At 40.6% G+C, this 17,785-nt stretch overlaps 2 protein-coding genes across 7 annotated transcripts in view; both read right to left on the bottom strand.

Annotated features, from left to right (window-relative positions):
* grb10b (growth factor receptor-bound protein 10b) overlaps positions 1-4,447 on the bottom strand; it is a 66,903-nt gene extending 62,456 nt beyond the window's left edge. Inside the window, exon 1 of the mRNA XM_006804388.3 lies at positions 4,211-4,447. The gene's annotated coding sequence lies outside the window, so the exon portion shown is untranslated. The remainder of the gene's footprint in view (positions 1-4,210) is intronic.
* A 3,373-nt stretch (positions 4,448-7,820) lies between these two features.
* The window catches only part of cobl (cordon-bleu WH2 repeat protein), a 53,441-nt gene continuing 43,476 nt past the window's right edge, over positions 7,821-17,785 (bottom strand). For 5 of the 6 annotated variants that reach the window (XM_087848030.1, XM_087848036.1, XM_087848035.1 and 2 more), the window contains 8 exons: positions 15,795-16,107; positions 14,609-14,724; positions 13,605-13,796; positions 11,941-13,514; positions 11,648-11,854; positions 11,408-11,524; positions 10,092-10,394; positions 7,821-9,605 (listed from right to left, as the gene is read on the bottom strand). In XM_087848030.1, coding sequence (XP_087704156.1) covers positions 9,522-9,605; positions 10,092-10,394; positions 11,408-11,524; positions 11,648-11,854; positions 11,941-13,514; positions 13,605-13,796; positions 14,609-14,724; positions 15,795-16,107 — 2,906 coding nt within the window. In that variant the 3' untranslated portion in view covers positions 7,821-9,521. The other variant, XM_087848031.1, reaches the window with a different exon arrangement.

The following is a 17,785-nucleotide window of genomic DNA, read 5'->3' as shown; positions in this document are numbered from 1 at the left end:
ACCGTATCTCACATCGCCTCGAGTTTAAAACGAGACTCAAGTCTTGGCTTTGAAATAATTGGATTTATTACTGCAAAGCAGACGATATTACATAAAAAAAAAAAAAAAAAAAAAAAAAAAAAAGTATGTGCAACAGAACCAAACTCATTATAGATTCTTATGAAATACACAAACCTGAATCCTTGTGGGATTGAAGTATAACTTATTGTATAATTCTTTGGGATACGTGCAGTCAGCAGCGTTTTGGCAGCCTGTAGCTGTACAGAGTTCATGCCCCATCATGCCTGTGCTTACTTAGCATGGACTTGAAATAGCAGGACTGGTGCTGGAGGGGGTGAAAGAAACCACAGCTCTGGCAGTTGCCATGTGCGCAGTGATTTGACCACAAAATAATCAAACTAGAAGGGCATTTAGAGAGAGCATTCCCAACGAGGTCAATGCCCTTTATTCCATTGTTTTCAAAAAGTGGCCGAAGTCTGCACCAAAATGTAATGGGTCCTTCTTTTGCTCATGCGCTACCTCTCTGACAAGGTTCGTGAAATCTGACAGTTTTTTTTGTTTTTGATCACAACCCTTTACCTCTGCAATATAGAAATGATATGTAGCGGCAACCACGTGATAAGGCCACTTCAAAGTTGTGTGAGAACCAAGTCTCACCACTTGGCAGCGATTTCATCAGGACCAAGATCCCATCTAAACTGGGAAAGAGCAATAACTTTCAGTGGTCACGGGGACATAAAATAGCTTGTGCTGAAACACTGCTTAAATTGGTCATGTTTTACTGCATGCTAAATATTTTGCATCATTAACAGCTCAGCCCAGAGTGGCAAATTGATCAACTCCTCAACTCATCTGACCAAATATCATGCGAACTCCCATTAAAGACAAGAAACCAAGAGAAACAACTTCACTTACCTCCAGTTCTGTGTAAATCTCTTTAGCTACCCCTGATGTTGTTACAATTTGCTTCCAAGGAGCGCTGACCTTCATGTAATCTTTAAAATGGTTTTGAGTAATAGTTCTCTAGGCCTTCTGAGAGATCGTTCAAGGTTTTTATTTGGGCATTAGCTGCTTTGTCACTCATTTTCATTCCAGCCCTTGGGCTTAACCATTTACATTTTCCTCCTCTCATCCCCCAACCGGTCGTAGCAGATGGCTGCCCCTCCCTGAGCTTGCTACGGAAGTTTCCTCCTATTATAAGGGAGTTTTTCCTTCCCACTGTCACTATAGTGCCTACTCATTTGGGTGGGTGGGGCATCTCTGTCTTGCCTGTATCATTGTAGGGTGTTACAACAAAAGGGTTTTAAGGCAACTGTTGTTAGACAGTGATTTGGTCCTGTATAGATCAAACTGAGCTGGACTAAATTTATAAAATTTGAGGAAACTGGAGATAGAGGACCGAAGGAAGTGGCAAGCCTTAAGAGGGGAAAGAAACAAAAAAAGAAGACATACAACACTATCTACAGCAGATAAGCATCATCTGAAAATCATGTCTTTAAGCAAAGACCTGAGACAGAACCTAAGAGATGCATCTGACCCTTCAGTTGATACATCGGCTATTCACTAAAGGCTCATTAGAAATGGTTTCAGTAGATGGGTTGCTGTCAAAAAGCTATTCTTACGGAAGGGAAACAGGGGGAAAGGGCTAAGATTTAAAAGCATAGCAAGACAGAGGAAAAGAAAAAGAAATCCCCACAAAGCAGCACCACCAGTCATGGATTGGCCTCATTCAAGCCGTAATGATGATGAATACAGGTTACCAAACATCAACTTTCAAGTTCATGAGAATTGTATTAACTGTTTTGCCTTATATAATGCATTTCTATGTATATTTGCACATATTTCAATAAATCACCCATTTCCCTACCAAATATAAATGAGGGTTGGCTCAGGGCTTTTGCACGGTACAGTACAGCTTGACTACAATAAGTAGACATACCATCATAATGCAGTTGTGAACATCATAACCTGGAATGTGGCTTATGTTTTTGTTTGGTCCTGCTGTTGATTGGCTCTCTGGTGGCAGGAACGAGGATCCTTTAAGTTGCAAGATGTTGTAATAATGATTCTGTCTAAGAAGCACTTCCCAATTTCATGTGCACCAACTGGCAACTTAAGTAGGAGTTGGCAGCACTGCCCTCTACCTGTATTTGTTCTGAAATGGTATATTAAGTATAATTTGAAGACATGCTACCAAATTTAAATGCTGTGGATTTGGAATCTCTTTTTTAATATCAGAACCAGGGTTGAAAACAAACAAAAAAAAAAAAATCGGACAAGTTCATTGGTTATTGATCGTCGGGTGTTTTATGTTTAATTTCATGCTGTTTTTATGCATGTCTTTTCCTTGTTTCAATTAACAGCCCAGTTCCTTTGAGAATCAACTTAACAAATAACTAAATGCAATTAGGAAGTCTTCCTTTTCTGAGTTAATGAGCTATCCCAGAGCTCATTCTAGGGAAGCCAGCCTCATATTGCTGGTTTTCCCCCCACCAGCAACAACACACCTGACAGGTTCTGCTCCATATGTTATCACCACCTGTTTGTAAATGGAATGGCTGCAAAAGTGTCCTTCATCTGATTGCCTCATTTAGGTCAATCAGTCTGTGAAGCACAAACACCTTGGTGAATAGATCAACAACTGGATTAGTGGGTTGACAGCAGCCTTTTTTGGAAGGATTTAACTTAATGTTGTAGTTGTACTCAAAATAACTAGATATAATTCCTACTTTAATGCTGACAAATTTTATACAATAATAGCTAAACAAGAGGAGGCTGAAAGGAAACATCAGATAAGTTTGAGTTTAAAGAAAAGTGAATCATCCATATTTTGACGAGACAGTCAAAAGTTTGCAAATAATCCATTTACAGAAGTACTTTAATAAAAAAATAAAAATAAAAAAAAAGAAGTAGTAGTCAGTCATGCATCAGCCTCCAAGCGCCCCTCTCTGGTCCCACCCCACATTCCCAGAGAGAACACTGATCTGTATTCAAAACACACAGACCAACATCAATAGTCTCTAGAATCATAAATTTGGGCAGTTATGTAACTTTCTGCAGAGACCACATGCAGCCAATAAAGAAATTGATTGGACGAATGCCCAAATGACAAGGCAGATTAGAGAACCTAAGAAGAGTTGCTTTGTCAGGACCTTTCCACATAAAGTTAGATAATGATCAGCCTCTCTCATTTACTAATCCTTTCACTGCTAAAATTGTGATCACCAAACATGTTTCCCAAAGTATTGTATAACAGACAAAATTCTGGGCTGTTGACTTAATATGTGCTGCAACAGCCTTTAAAGACAGCGTGCAATACAGATTGAAGCGTTCAACAGACAGGCTCCCCTTGTGCATTCAAAGTATTTGGGGTAAAGCTCAAAGACGGGGTGCCTAAAGATTTTCACACTAAGCAGCCTCTATAATGGAGCCTGGATTGACGCTTACACCCTCTGAGAGCATTATTGATTCTGCTTCCAACTAAAGTGACACCTGTTACAACCCATTAAAAACAAAATACTTCTCTCACTTTATCCTGGACCACCTGGAACCCACTCAAGGACCCATTTGAGGTCCCAGGAGCCCACTTTGACAACCTCTGCAATGGGGCAACAAGAGTATCCCTGGAACAACTTCCTTCACCCCTCTCCCTCCCCTCTCCTGGAGTAAATGCTGCAAAAGGGATAAAGAGATAAGGCGAGAGTGGTGAAACTCTTGGGAAGGGTGTAAAGGAGAAGAGGAGGAGGGGGAGGTGGACACAGGGAGCTGGAGTCCTACTGGATACAAAGAAGGCTAAAGGGCCACTGCAGACTGCTGTCAAAGTACTACAAACAAGGCAGGCTCCTGGAATTCCAAACTGGAATGCCAAGAAACGCAGGGAAAGGTTTGGGAAATGCACGAGATTCAGTGCACGAGATTCACGCACGGCTTCTCGACGTGCCTGTTCGACAGGCCAGCCTGGGGTATCTTCAGCGGAAGCTTTCCACTTGTAGGTTTACAACATGGTCAGTTCAAGTGACTGCCGAAGAGCGGCGCAATGAATAAACTTTCCAAAGTTCAATGACACACCGTTGTCAAAGAGGGAGGCAGGTCCCGCACATGTCCCGAACATTCATAACGGCGTGTGTCATCGTTAAACTTTTACTACACGTCCACAATGATCACTCTTCTGACACGCACGAGAAGCATGCTCTCGGAAACATGCACCCACCTTACAGCGAAAGCACCTCGGGCAAGCTGCGACCCTCACACGCGGACGGACACGGAGCGCCGGGGCAGGCTGGAGATGAAGGGACTGACGACAGCGTTGGATCAGGACACGCTGGTGAGCATTCCGGAGTGAACCGCTAGAGACAGAGGAGGAGAGGAGAACGCAAAAACAGTGACCGTAAAGACTGCAGGGCACTCGTCATCTCATGCGGCTAGGGCAGGACTCTCTCTCTCTAACACACGCGGACGCTTACAAACACACCCTCGCAAACGACGCCTCCCATTTATATTAGACCACGCCCACACGAGAGACCCGATTAATGCGGCGTTCAGGTTTAAGTGGGGGAGGGCGTGTTCAGAGGGTTCCCGTGGTTTCTGGAGATGTATGTTACACTAGAACTTGGCGTTCAGTTCTTGCTGTCAGGGAGCACACGGAGGGGATTATAGAGCCGGAAATGCTGTGTGCGGACAAAACGTCATGCTATCGGGGTAGCTCGTTTTCTTGTGTGTCGGGACTCAACTAACGTTTGTGCCCTTTAATGAATGAAAATAAAAGACAAAAACAGAGTTTCTATAATTCCAACGAGCCTGAAAGTCAATATTTAACATGAGCACCTTTATTCTTTAACCAAACCTGAACTATCTCTCTTTTTCCTGTAATTTCTTTAAGTAGCATTCATGAATAGCTGTATGGGCTTCTTAAAGGATATTCAAAGCTCTTCTTTGGATGTTGGCTGCCTTTTGGTCTGTTCTCCATGTAGATGATTCCACATGATATATTGAGATCTGGGTTCTGGGGAGGCCAATCCATGACAAGAACTTTTAGTCCTGTTCTTGTGTGATTTGGCATACCTCAGCCTTTTCTCTCTGCTTCTTGACAGACACCCTTCTGCTGAGACCAGTACTGATAAGGCTTCAGTGAAGAGTAAATGGATCACCTGTAGGGCCTGTGTCAGATCTTTGCTTAAGCTTTTTTGTTTTGTTTTGTTTTGTTTGTTTGTTTGTTTTAAAAAAGGACATGATTTTCAGATACTGTTCATCTGCTGTAGATATTTTTTTGGCCGCTTGTGCTTTTGTCCTCCACTTGCAGAACACACTGCACACCATGCTGTGATATACCAATTTTTCTGCTAATAGCTCTTAGAATCACCTTGTTGATGCCTGTCAAACTGTGATATATTTAGCATTTTCTGTAGATTCAATTAAAAAATATGAAGAAATACCTAAAGATAAAGTTCAAAATTGATTATGTGCTAAGTTGTCTTATATATAGATACAACACTGGTTCGTTCCTTGAATTAAGTGCCTTTTTATGCTTTAATGATTCCTTGGTTAGTTTTAAGTGGCTTGACCAAAAAAGAATCCTTTGAAAAAGATTAGTTGAGTTAAAAAGCAGCAAAGAAAAACTGTCAAAGACCCTTAGAAAGCTGAAACTGAAGCCTGAGCTATTGCTCTAAATCCCTTAAAAATACAAGAATACCAGTCTAGCTTTTTAGAAGCAAAACATAAAGAAATGAAATAAAAGAAGCAGTACAGCATGTCAGTGTTAGGCCTACAGATTAAAGTCTAAAATTACTTCTCAGGACTGAAATAGTGAAGCATGGTGGCTGCATGTAAAGAGTGCTATTAAAGTGATACACCTGCAGCCTAAAGCTAAGGACTCCGCTTTTAATTAGAGCCGTGCTCTGACAAGCACAATCTGAAACAAAAACACAAGTAGCTGGCAGGTATGTAAATTGCACAACTGAGGGTCAGATCTCATTCTGAGTTATCTCTCAGCACTGGTGTGTTTTCACCCCTCTGAGTTTCCCCATATTGCATAAGAGCTTCTCGTGTTTATGTTATTGAAAGCAACGTCAGAGTTGCAAACTACTTTAAAACATACACACACTTTTTAGGCAGACTGTAATGCATCAAAGAGAACAACTTGAAACGAGTGCCACATCCCTTCTGTCTCCACCAGGAATTAACCAGTGTTCAGTTCATTTTTATGCATACATAAAACTTGAATAGCTTCATAAGTGATGGGAAAACCCCATAAGAGTCTGAACTGCAAGAACTCGTCAGTCCTGAGCTGTTTGCATATGCCAGGACTTAAAGAATAGACGCTGTGAAGCCACCCAGTCACACACACACACACACTTACACACGCTGACATACAAGCATGCAACAAAGCATTAGCTTTATGTCTGTCATTTGAGCAAAAAGTAAACACACACTGTGCTGATTTCACGTCATCAGACATTCAGCTTCACACAGGCCTTTTGTTTAAATGATTGATCAGATACATAGTAGACTAGCCGACACTGGAAAACAAAAAGAGCGCAACCCCTGCTGATAGTCAGCGTGTCCATCACTCATAAGTCACCCAGTCGAGACTAACAAAGCTGGGTAATATACATCCAGGCAATTAGTGAAGTGTTTATTAAAGTTTCTCACATGATTATGGATGGGCCACTATGGAGGGACATTAGGCCATGGTTAGTACTTATTAGCTATTTATTTTATTATTTTAAACTTATTGTGCTGTCTGTGATCCCTTTTCCATTAGTGAACATGGAGGCTGTCAGAAATCTAACCCTTAACAGGCTCAGGCCTACATGTTACCATTAATATGTAATGGTTAACAAACACAAACCCAGCAATGAGGAATAAAATCAAGAACCAGAGTCAAACCTGAATGACTATATTGTTGTTCGATTATGTGGCGTGACCTTCTGGTAATTCTTGATTTGGAGGTTGTTTACGTTGGTAGGCTGGTTAAAATGGTTTGGAACGGCAACAAAGGCACAAGCCCAAATACACGTACATGCTCAGAACAAAAATATCACCCGCATTAACCCACCCACTGACACACAGACATCCACCCACTCAAACACACCCTTTCACATATTTGTAAGGAGGATTAGAATGGTTGTAGAGCGAGCATGAATGTGAACCCACTAAAGAGTCTGTGGTCCCAGCAGGAATTTACAGCTCTCTCTCTTGGCCGAGCTCACCCTTCTGCACTCTGATATTTATTTCTCCGCCATGAAAGTTTCAATTAACGTGTCTGTCTGGGAACACCTTGAGAGAAGGCATTTAAAAAGCCTCAGTGTTCAAATCCTGCTAGCTTTTACACGACACTTGTGGCGAACCAGGATGTGCGTGCACAAAATATGCATTTCTAGTTCAATTTGCAATAAAATCTGGATGTTTGCATCATTCATTTGCATCTGAGGGGTGGGGGGAGTGAAGCAGCACAAAGTCTAATGTTTCAGGATTCAGGAATACAGGAAAGGTTCAAGTTCTTTGAGAGTAATTTTGTGTGACCACATAGTGATGAGTCACGGCCATGAGCTGCTGCCCGGAATAGTAGCTCATCTGTGGCGTGGCAGAGAGGTTACAATATGTTTCATAAGGACTGCAGGATAGCCACAGTCTTCCAGCGAACCACAGTGCTGGGAATGGCACAGACACATCGGGAGGTGGGGTGGGATGCTTTCCAGGGCAAGGTTCATGCTGCCATCTGCTAAACCTAACATCTGTCTAATTACTATTTGAGAGGTGGGGCACATATTTTCATTTATATAACCAAAACAAAAGACAGTAGCAGGTAAATTTTTGCTTGATTACAAAATGTATTTATTGAATCAAAAAAAAAAAGGTAAACAAAATTAACCTTCTCCATAAAACAATGTGCACTTTAAACATAAAAAGCAATAGCTTATAAAAACGTTCACTCAGTCAGTGGAATAAAGCAAATCTACCGCAATGATTTACAAGATATACACTTCTGTAGGCTTTTATTTTGTAGCTCCCTCCCAAAATTAAGTTAAAGTTTACCTCTGAAGTTATAGAATTTTGCATCATGCATGAAGTAAACACAAATTAAAGTTAGTGTCTATAAAACTAGTTAACCCCCTTTACTCAAAGATGTCTCGAAATACACAGCAGCAAACATTTTACCTGAATATGGAGCGTAAGCTTTTCTTCATTCTAACGATGATCCAGCATGGACTTTAATCGTATCTAATACAAACTATTTAATGGCTCTCACTCATAGCTATGACCCATTAAACCTCCCCTACAGAGCAGAATGAAATGCAATAACGCTTAAATTATGACATAAGCTTTACTAAAGCTGGTTTTAGATTATCTTATCGATTTAATACACTAATCTCTTTGCTTTTTGTGAAACCGTTCTTCAAATCAAAATGCTTCAAAATGTTGAAATGTCAAAAAAAAAGAAGAAAAAACTATTTCAGCTACAGTATGTACAGTATGTATTTATAGCAAATGTTAAGGCTATGCTTATCATGTTTTCCACCGTGAGGCAGAAATATCACAACATAGCATCTACAGATTTTTAACAGCAGCACAAATGAAGGTTAGAAGCTTAAACAGGAGCACAGTGCACTAACAGGCACCAGCCAGTTGTTATAATATGACTCCTTAGAGTCCTGAACTGTGGAAGTTGGCATTATGGACGAGATCTCCATAAAATAATACACTTAAAGCACTGCTCACGGACCTACTGTTTTCTTAAATATACAAAAAAAATGTTTTAAATAATGTTAATTGTTACAATAAAATAGAAAGTAGTCCAGAATCTGATCAAACTTATTGCACCTCACATCGATTTTTTTAAACAAACAATATGTGCATAACACTGACTTAGCATTAGGCATATAAGGCATTTGAAACCTACAGTGGTAAAGGCAAATGGAAATGATCACAACACAAAATGATATGAAAGTCTCATATACTATTACATTTTGCTGTCATTGGCACAGATTTATGTCAATGCTCTAGTTGCGCCTTGTGAATTCAAGGGTGGATGGCAGCGGATGTATTTACGAACAGCAATATGTTACAAAGGTGGAAAGGAACATTTTCCAGCAAGCTACTGTTTGTCAAAGCGGAACATAAACTGCAAACCTTTCACCTATCGCACCCTTTGTTAGACAGATGTTGCAGGTGTTTGGCTACTAACACAGTGAGGTTCTTCTTGCTAGAAGAAATGTTTAAATCCTTCCTCATTCATAAGTAATTACATCCCCGCTTTGCTGTTCCTTTTAGAACTACACCAATGTACGAATGAGGCCCAATGTTAGTAGTAAGAGGTGTGAATCTTATTCTGAATTATTTATTTTTACTTGATTTTTCACAATTTCTGCAGTGCAAAAAAATATATCAGACAGCATTCATTGAAAATGCAACTCAAACTGTTTTTCCCCAAACACCTGCTGTAAAAGCAGTATGGCAAAACACAGAAACTAAGACTACATTTAATCTATTATTTCTTGTTGTGGTGATGCCGGCTCCCCCTCTTACTGCTCAGGGATTGTTGAGGAGCTCGCTTGGATCGTTCCCAGTTTGCCGTTCACTTGAACCGTCTTCTTGGGAACTGTGACCTAGATGAAAGAAATTGAACATGTCATTTTATTTCTCCACTGTGATAATGACAGGAGCAACAGTTTGAGGCAACAAAACAACATGTGATCTGGAGTTCTTTGATTTTTCGCCCTCTTGATGCTATTCAGTCGCTACTATTGTTCCTTTCTGGTAAAAACAGGGCAAAAATAACAATTCAAAAGTTTCAGAAGTCTTATTTTTCCATAGCTGCTGACCTAAAATTGAACTTTATCCTCTCGAAAATACTCATGGAGCAGTACAGTATGGCTGTCAGATTTATCTTTGTACGTGTTACAATCTGCAACTCATTTCCAGTTTCCTGGCTACTAGACCGCAGGAGACTTTGTAGTGCCGGTGATGTCTTCCAGCGAGGCAAGCTGTGTGAAACCAGACCAAAGATGTTTTTCATGAAACTGCTGCTAATATAAAGCAAACAAAGGTTGTTCAGAGTTGTAAACTTCTCTATATATTTTTAATAGTTTTACCTTTTTGAGCCTCTCAGCCGCAGATCCAGAGCGAATCGCCTCCAGCATAGCCTCCCTGGCTAGAGCAGGGTTTGTGGGGGCGTTCGCATTCGAATGTGGCACAGAGCTAGTTTTACCCTGGGGCAAGACAGGGGCAGGAGGTGGCGGTGCAATCGTCGGTGGTGGTGGAGGTGGTGGGTGTGTAAAGAGAGGAGAGGTGCAGGTCAAATTCTCGGGGGAAGATGGAGAGCTTGGACTGCTTCTCTCTTCTTCAGATGCCAACTTTCTGATTTTCTCAAGCTCATGGGCAGCTGCAGATTTGACCTGTCACACAGAGCGGTGAGACAATGGTAACTGTAGACATGTAACCATATGGAATGACAGCTGCTCCCATATGAGTCTCTGACACACACTCCTGATACACCTGATGCATAGCTAGAAAAATAGTCTCCAAACAAAGCCTTTTCTATTTTCTTGTTAGAGACATTCAAATTTATATGAGCACTCATTACTTATTTTATAACTCCATTTAATATACATATTCAGTCTGTTTACCCTCCTTTTCAAAGAAGTACAACAGTTTTGTTTTCCGACTAAGTCATACAGCATTCCAGAGATTCCAGATCTGGCAGGGAACCTCCAGAATAGAGCCACAGATGTTTCAGCAGCAGTAGCACATTTTCTGCCTCTTTCATTCCACTCGGGTACGCAAATGTGAGCAAACCACAGAACGCTTTCCATAAGGATGGATGAAAATAGACACATGTGCTAGCATAACCTGCATTGCAGTGTAGGCTGCTAATGAACTAATAACACAAGACAAAGTGTTTAGCATTTACATTCTAATTTAAGCTCTTAACGGGTACACATGCTCGTACTGTGTAAAACCATATGCGTACACCATAAAATGATATTATCAGCTTTGCTATGTATTACATTTGGCATAGCAACATGCTCACAACAACCGTTCAAACATGCTGATGTTTATTAAGTACATACAGGATATTTGACCTGCAAATGGCACTCAGAAATCACAGGGTATAGATAATATTAGGAGTTATGCTCTGCGGATATTAAATAACTGTATACTGTATACATTTTAATCTGCATTCAAATGGTGATCTATGGGGCTGAGAAGCATTGTAACTGCATGCTAAAAAGAACAGCATTTTAGATATTTATAAGGAAGTGTTTTTTTTATACATGCAGGTAAATGCATAAATGTTAAAATAATAACTCATACTTTTATGTTTTAGATCACATCCCTCTTACTTCCACCCTGGATATCAGCATATAGAGATCAATGATACTTCTTAGCTGTTAGGATAATATTTTACCTTCTTCAGCCTGCTGGTGTTATTCTGGGCTCTAATGGCAGCCAAAAGAGCAGACCTCTCATTCTCCTCTTCAACATAAGGCTCTTTCTTTAAGGAGCTGGGGCCAGAAGTTGTTATCTAACAAGGCAATAAAAAAGGAGAAAATCAGCCAACATTATTACCTAGCTTGTTTAGATGAACATATGAAACCAGATAGATGGGCAAAATGCTATCCTACAAATCATTTTATCTTGAGCTCACTTTCTTCAACCTGTCTTTGCCTCCACCTGTCTGGATTGCCTCCATCAGACTGCTGTGCAGAGACGTCTCTTTCTCAACAGATTTATGGATCACTGGTCTAAACTTTTTAATTGGCCCAAACACCGTCACAGCTGGAGATCCTGGGGTCACACTGCTGTCTGACACTGTTTCAGGCAGTTGAGATTTTGAAGCTGTCTCCTCTGAGTTCTGTGAATTATAAAAGCAATTACTCATAGTATATTTTCAAGATTCGTATGTTGTAATATTAACAGTATAATCCAGGTTTTACTTACGTTTGTCTGTCCTTGAGATATGGTCTTTGGGGCTGTTGGTGGTTTGATATATGAGTTTAGGGCATTGCTTTTTGCTGGGCTCGGACCTCCAAGCTGACTATGTTTGACATTATCTTGGTTATTGGCAGTTACTTTTATGTTGGTGGATTCACTCAACTCAGCGTGATTATTCTTGGCTGGTTTGGTTTCCAACATATCAGAACTTCTTTTGGTGGCTACAACACCATTTTCAAATCCACCCCTGTTTGCTTCTCTAAAATCTTTCTGTTGATCTGACATATACTCTGGGTAGCTTGTAGATCTTTGAGGACCAGGATACCTGACTGCAGAATTAGAGCTATTCTCCTTATTCTCTAACAAAGACGACAGGGAAGATTGTAGTGGATTAACTTGCATCGATCGACCTGATTTCTGGAGGTCAGTAGTCGGTGTCTTCAGGGAAGCAGAGCATTCAGGGCTGTTAGGGACATAGCTGGGTTTCACTAAGGTCTTTGGGGGGTGTTTAGCGATGGCAGACGCTACATATTGGCTTGAGGTTCGCCTGGGCGGTCTGAGGAAGGACAAGTCTGGAAGTATTGAAGGAGGAATGGTAGGTTTGTCAGCTGGGGGCTGAACATTTTTGGGTACTGAACTTTTGCTCCCCACTTCAACACAGCCTTTGTCTGAAACTTTGACATTCCTTATAGGTTCTTTAGTTTCTTCTTTCACCACCTCTTTAGGTTGGATTCTCTCTGGAGGTTTAGAAACTGTACTCTGTGTTGATTTCAGGTACTCTGTGTTACTGGTCTTCAGGGTAGTTTCTGTGACTGATGTAGAAGCACTTTTCAGTTTATTTTTGCTCTCCTCAGCTTTATCTTTGCTGGGGTTCACTGGAGTATCTTGTCTTTCATTTGAGCTCCAAAAAGCTTTGGCCTTCCCAAGAAGAGGAGAACCCTCATCAGAATTGATCTGTGACTCTGAAGACCTACTGACATTATTCCTGGAGATACCCTCTTTCACCATGTTTCCCTGATCGTCGATCTTAATGGCACCAATGGTAAATCGAACACCTGACTGTTCTTTAGCAGTGTTTATAACAGAGGGCTTGGGAGGGATCACAGTGAAGGTTTTCATACCAAATCGTGATGTGGCGTTGCGAGTAATTTTATTATGTGAAGTAGGGAAAACCCTATGCGTCTGTTCATCTTTTTCCGTAGATACTGGTTTCTGACTTGCTGGTGGAAAATCAAGTTTCTTCTTCTCACAAGACTCAGCATTATATCTCACAGGGTCAGGCAGTATCTCAGCGCTCTTCATGTTTTCGTGCACGTCATCATTAGATTTAACAGCCGATATTTGCTTATCTCCTTTCACGCTGTTGCTATCGACGAGATTCATCTCTTTAATTTTTTTCTCCTTTATCTTTTTTTCTTTTCTGTCACTCACAGACTTGCTCTCCGCTGGTTTAGTGTGCTGCTCAGATTGAGACAAGCCCTTAGTATTTGTATGGTTTCTTTTATTATTGACTGCTTCTGTATAAGCATTGTTGTTTTTGTTCTCGGGCTCCATTCTGGACTTGTGACAAAAGCCATGTTCTGTGATAAGATAAGGGAAGAAAAATTGTAGTCAACATAATACAGAAAAGCAAACCATTTTAAATCTGATGCACTGGTTGTTTTTCCTACCTTTGGTGCCAGCTGACTCCTTCCTGGTAAATGACTTCACCTCATGTTCAATAATATTATGATCATAGTCCTCCAGTACTTCATCTATCGCAGTAACTGGCACATCCAAGTCCACTACAGACACTGGAACCTCATTACTGTCACTAGACATGGTATAAGGAACCTCTTTTGCTGAGACTACATCTTCATGGTCTGCAAAAGAGTGACAGATCCAGGTCTTAATAGGTAATCTACTTAGTGTGGAAAAGTCGCTTCATGTGGAGTATCGTAAAGTGTTGTGTTTTATGTTGTGTAGAACATTTACAGGATTACTTCAGTTGATCCAGCTACAGCTACAGTAGTGTTATGATGATCAACAGGTTATGTCATGGTCCTGGGTCGGTGACCCAGCGCTTTCAGTTGATGATTATCACTTTCTAGTTTATTTCTGATCTTGTATTGGTTGTTGGTGTTTGGTTGTGTTTATCTTCCCTACCTGCGTCTCCCTCAGTGCTCTGTTCATGTCCTCGTGTTGTTATGTAAAACAGTCTGTGTGTTTCCTGTTTTACTTTGTAGGGTTGTGTCTCGTTATGTCCATTAGTTCCAGCTGTGTCCCCTCCTGTGTGCCATTTCCTGATTACCTGGTGTGTGTATTTATAGTGGGTGTCGGTCTGTGTTCGTTGTCGGCTCGTCTGTGTTTCATGGTGTCCGTTCCTCGTCTGTGTCTCTCTGCCTCCCACCCCATTTGTATGATCCGGTTTGTTATTTAGCTCACCCAGTTTAGGTTTATGTTCTGTCCTGCCCTCAGTTCTGTTATTTGTACACTGTAAATTAAACCCTCACTCATATCATCATATCGGCTGTCTGCATTTTGGGTCCTCCGTTTCCTCCACACCACACGGCTCACCCCGCCAGCCGTGACAGGTTAAACCCTTTAGGAATTGTTTTTCAATTTCAGTGCTGGATGTATACATCTCAGTGAAGACATTTCTATTCAGTGTAGCTTATATTTTTGCCCCTTTTACCTGCAAGGTCTGCTTCAAAATCAGCCAAAGTCTGATGGAGCTCGGCTGCGAGCTTTGGATCTTCAAAGCTGTTTTTCAAAATCACTGACTGCGACTGAGGGCTGATGTCTTTGTGCCTGAGAAGGGTACATAAAAAGAAGTCATCATCATGTATATTACATACACATGTAAATATAATCATGCAGAGACCCTTAGCGTTTATAAAAAAAAGTCACTACTGAAAAGACTATATAGTAAAACCCATTACTTTAGTGATGCTGTTATATTCAGCACCCTTTGCTTAAGTAATCTGCCTAAGAAATCAAAAGGGTAAAGGCAGTTCAGAAGTAGAGGAAAGAAAAATATGTGTAGGCTTTAAGTGTTTAAAGTCAAATTTTATTTTCACTGGAGTCTGCTGGCTTTGAAACACGCAGCTGTTAAGATATTATTACCACAGTTCAAACTTCCTGCACTCTCTTCAGTGGTTCAACAGAGAATTCTCATGGGTTAGTGGCATATTAGCCATAACAAATTGCATCAAGAAGGCCAACCCAAATAGAATTTATCTTCTAAGAGACTTGGACGGGTCCTCTTTTCCTCAATAATTCTGAGAAAACTGGGTTATAGTGGTTTCCTGGAATAATGAAGAGCTGGCAACATCAGGCCAGAACCTGGATTCATAAAATTTCTCTGAGTAGGGGCATCAATCCAAGATCCCTGGTCTGGGTAAATGAGCGTATGCTTTTCAAAACAACTTAAAATGTGAAAAGGGATCTGGAACAGCATTGATTTTTCACAGACCTTTGATTAAGGGCCTAAAACCATAACTATAAAAGCCCAGAATGCAAAGCTGACTCAAATATAATATGGTAGGAACTGGTCTTGATTTTTACTGCTGGCTCAATAACAAATATCAGCTTTGTCAAACTCAAGTTGGATAAAACTGTGACAGTTTGTTGTAATAGCAGTTAGGCTAGCTTAAATGGACAGCTCAGTGGATTAGAGAAGATGAGCTGATATTGACAATAAGATTAATAAGTATGGGAAAGAAGTCAGGTCGATAAATGAAGTAAATGCAGATTTCTTAATTAGTCCCACCATCTTGAATATAACTTTAGTCAAATTCTTTATATGCAAATATGAGAAATAATTTTGTTGTGAGTCTCATTTAAACTGCCCAACCCACTTTCTTGGTTCCCTTTTCTACCTGTGTACTGATCCCCACGTGGCACATCCCTCATCGCTCTCACTGGAACTATCTCGCACTGGCCCCGCCGGTTTCCACCCACTACGTCCATCCAGAGACACACTCCCATCGGGGGAAGTGGGTTGGGTGTCGGAGGGAGAACTGATCATGCCCGAGTCCTCGCCCTCTGCCATACCTTCAGAGGCAGCGTAACCCTGGTCATGCAGGCTGCTGCCGGCACTGCTGCTGCCCAAAGACAGAGTCTCGGCCAGAGGTGCTTCCGTTTCTGGTTTCTGGTCACTGACTGCAGAGTTCTGAACAGAATGGAGCCAAGCTGGAAGAGAACAGAAAATCTTAGCATTGGGGCTGACTGTTATCGCAGTCAAGAAATATTAGATTACAGAACAGCAAGGCCACAAGTGTTTTAATTAGGAAGTGCATTATTGTTTCTCTGATCAACAAAACTTAGAAGAATAATGATGGCTAAAAACCTTCTAAGTGAGAGGAACAAAAACAAGAACAACGGTAAACATAGAGGGAAAAAAACTGGGTAAGTATTTAGTTTAGTTTCAAGATTTCATTCTGACATCAAACACACACCCACACACACAGATACACATCCACCCAAGCCAAAAAACACAAGCCAAATATGTTAAAAACAAGAGTGAAGAACCACCACTTGTGGCTTGATAAACCATCTTTAATGATGTGTGGGTGGATTTACTGTATTCAAACTCTGTTGATTAGATTTTCACTGTACAGTTTTAGATTTAAGGGAAACCTAGCATTGCTTATACCCTCTCATTTTTTAGTACACTCATGCTCTGGTCAGTCATGTGGGTTTGGGGAAGTTATTTACTCCATCACTGATCTCACTGAACTCAAGGCCAGAAGAATAAAAATCAATGTACCACGTGTTTGCTTTTTATTAGATCAGCAAGCACAGCGCTGGCTATTTAGCAGTGAACTTTTTTTAAATGAATTTAACAATGAATGACTCTGTTTGTAATACAAGTTGTCAATAAGATTGTGCATGCATTTGGTCATGCACTGCACTGCAATATTTCTGCTTATGCGTGCATGTACGTAAATGTGTGTTGCTGTGTACTAGGACTGTCAGTTTTGGGTCTGCTCCTACTGGTGTGGAGAGAACAGTCCGTTCCAGGAGATGTGGTGATGACTCACAGGGCTGTCCCCCCAGCTCCTTCCCAGCAACAGCTTAGTCATGCTGGCAACAGCCGCAATTGGCACACATCCACAGAGACGTGCAAAGACAAGTGCACATATGCACACACAGATTTATGCTTGCATATGTATACGCTTGCAGACAAGCACACACACACAAACAGACAAACTTCCAACTCAACATGACCTTGGGCAAATTTGTCTGTTAGAGCTAAACTAAGGGTGTCTCCATTCCCAAGCTGTTAATACTGTGACACGCCACTTCAATCCATGCACAGTGCTAAATCAGTGTCCTGGAATCTTGGGGCAGTCTTGAAAAGTTTAATCAACTATTTCTTGTAAACATATTCTTTTTTTCAATCACCCCAAAAAAGGAAAAAGAAAAAAAAGAAATCGATGATCAATCCTTTGCAGGTTCAAAAATTACTTTAAATTATACATCCCCTGAAATAGGCTACGCATATGCACCATATTTCAAAGGCTTGGAAGAGTCAGAGTTCTAAAAATGTCATCAGAAAGAAAATTAAATTACCGTACAATTAAAATGTAATCAGTTCAGGCCTGTACATTGCTGTCTAAAACTGTCCTCATCTCAAAAAAGTAAAATCGTCTTCACCGCATAATACACTTCAATACCACAAATGTTGCATTCATACAATAGAGAATTGCTTAATAAAAACAAAGATAACACAAAAAACTGTACTTTAGCATGCAGGATGTTTTCTATTACACCGCTCGTAACTGTACACAAGTTCTTTCTATGAAACAGTCTTTTTAAAGCTCAGATTTCTTGTGGTTTTTCATCCTAAATAAAATTCCTAATTCTA

Source organism: Neolamprologus brichardi, chromosome 11, assembly GCF_056152115.1.
Source record: "Neolamprologus brichardi isolate AB-2024 chromosome 11, ASM5615211v1, whole genome shotgun sequence".
In the NCBI taxonomy this organism is placed as follows: Eukaryota; Metazoa; Chordata; class Actinopteri; order Cichliformes; family Cichlidae; genus Neolamprologus; species Neolamprologus brichardi.
Note: the sequence above shows the minus strand (reverse complement) of the source record. Positions and strands in the feature narration are given on the sequence as shown.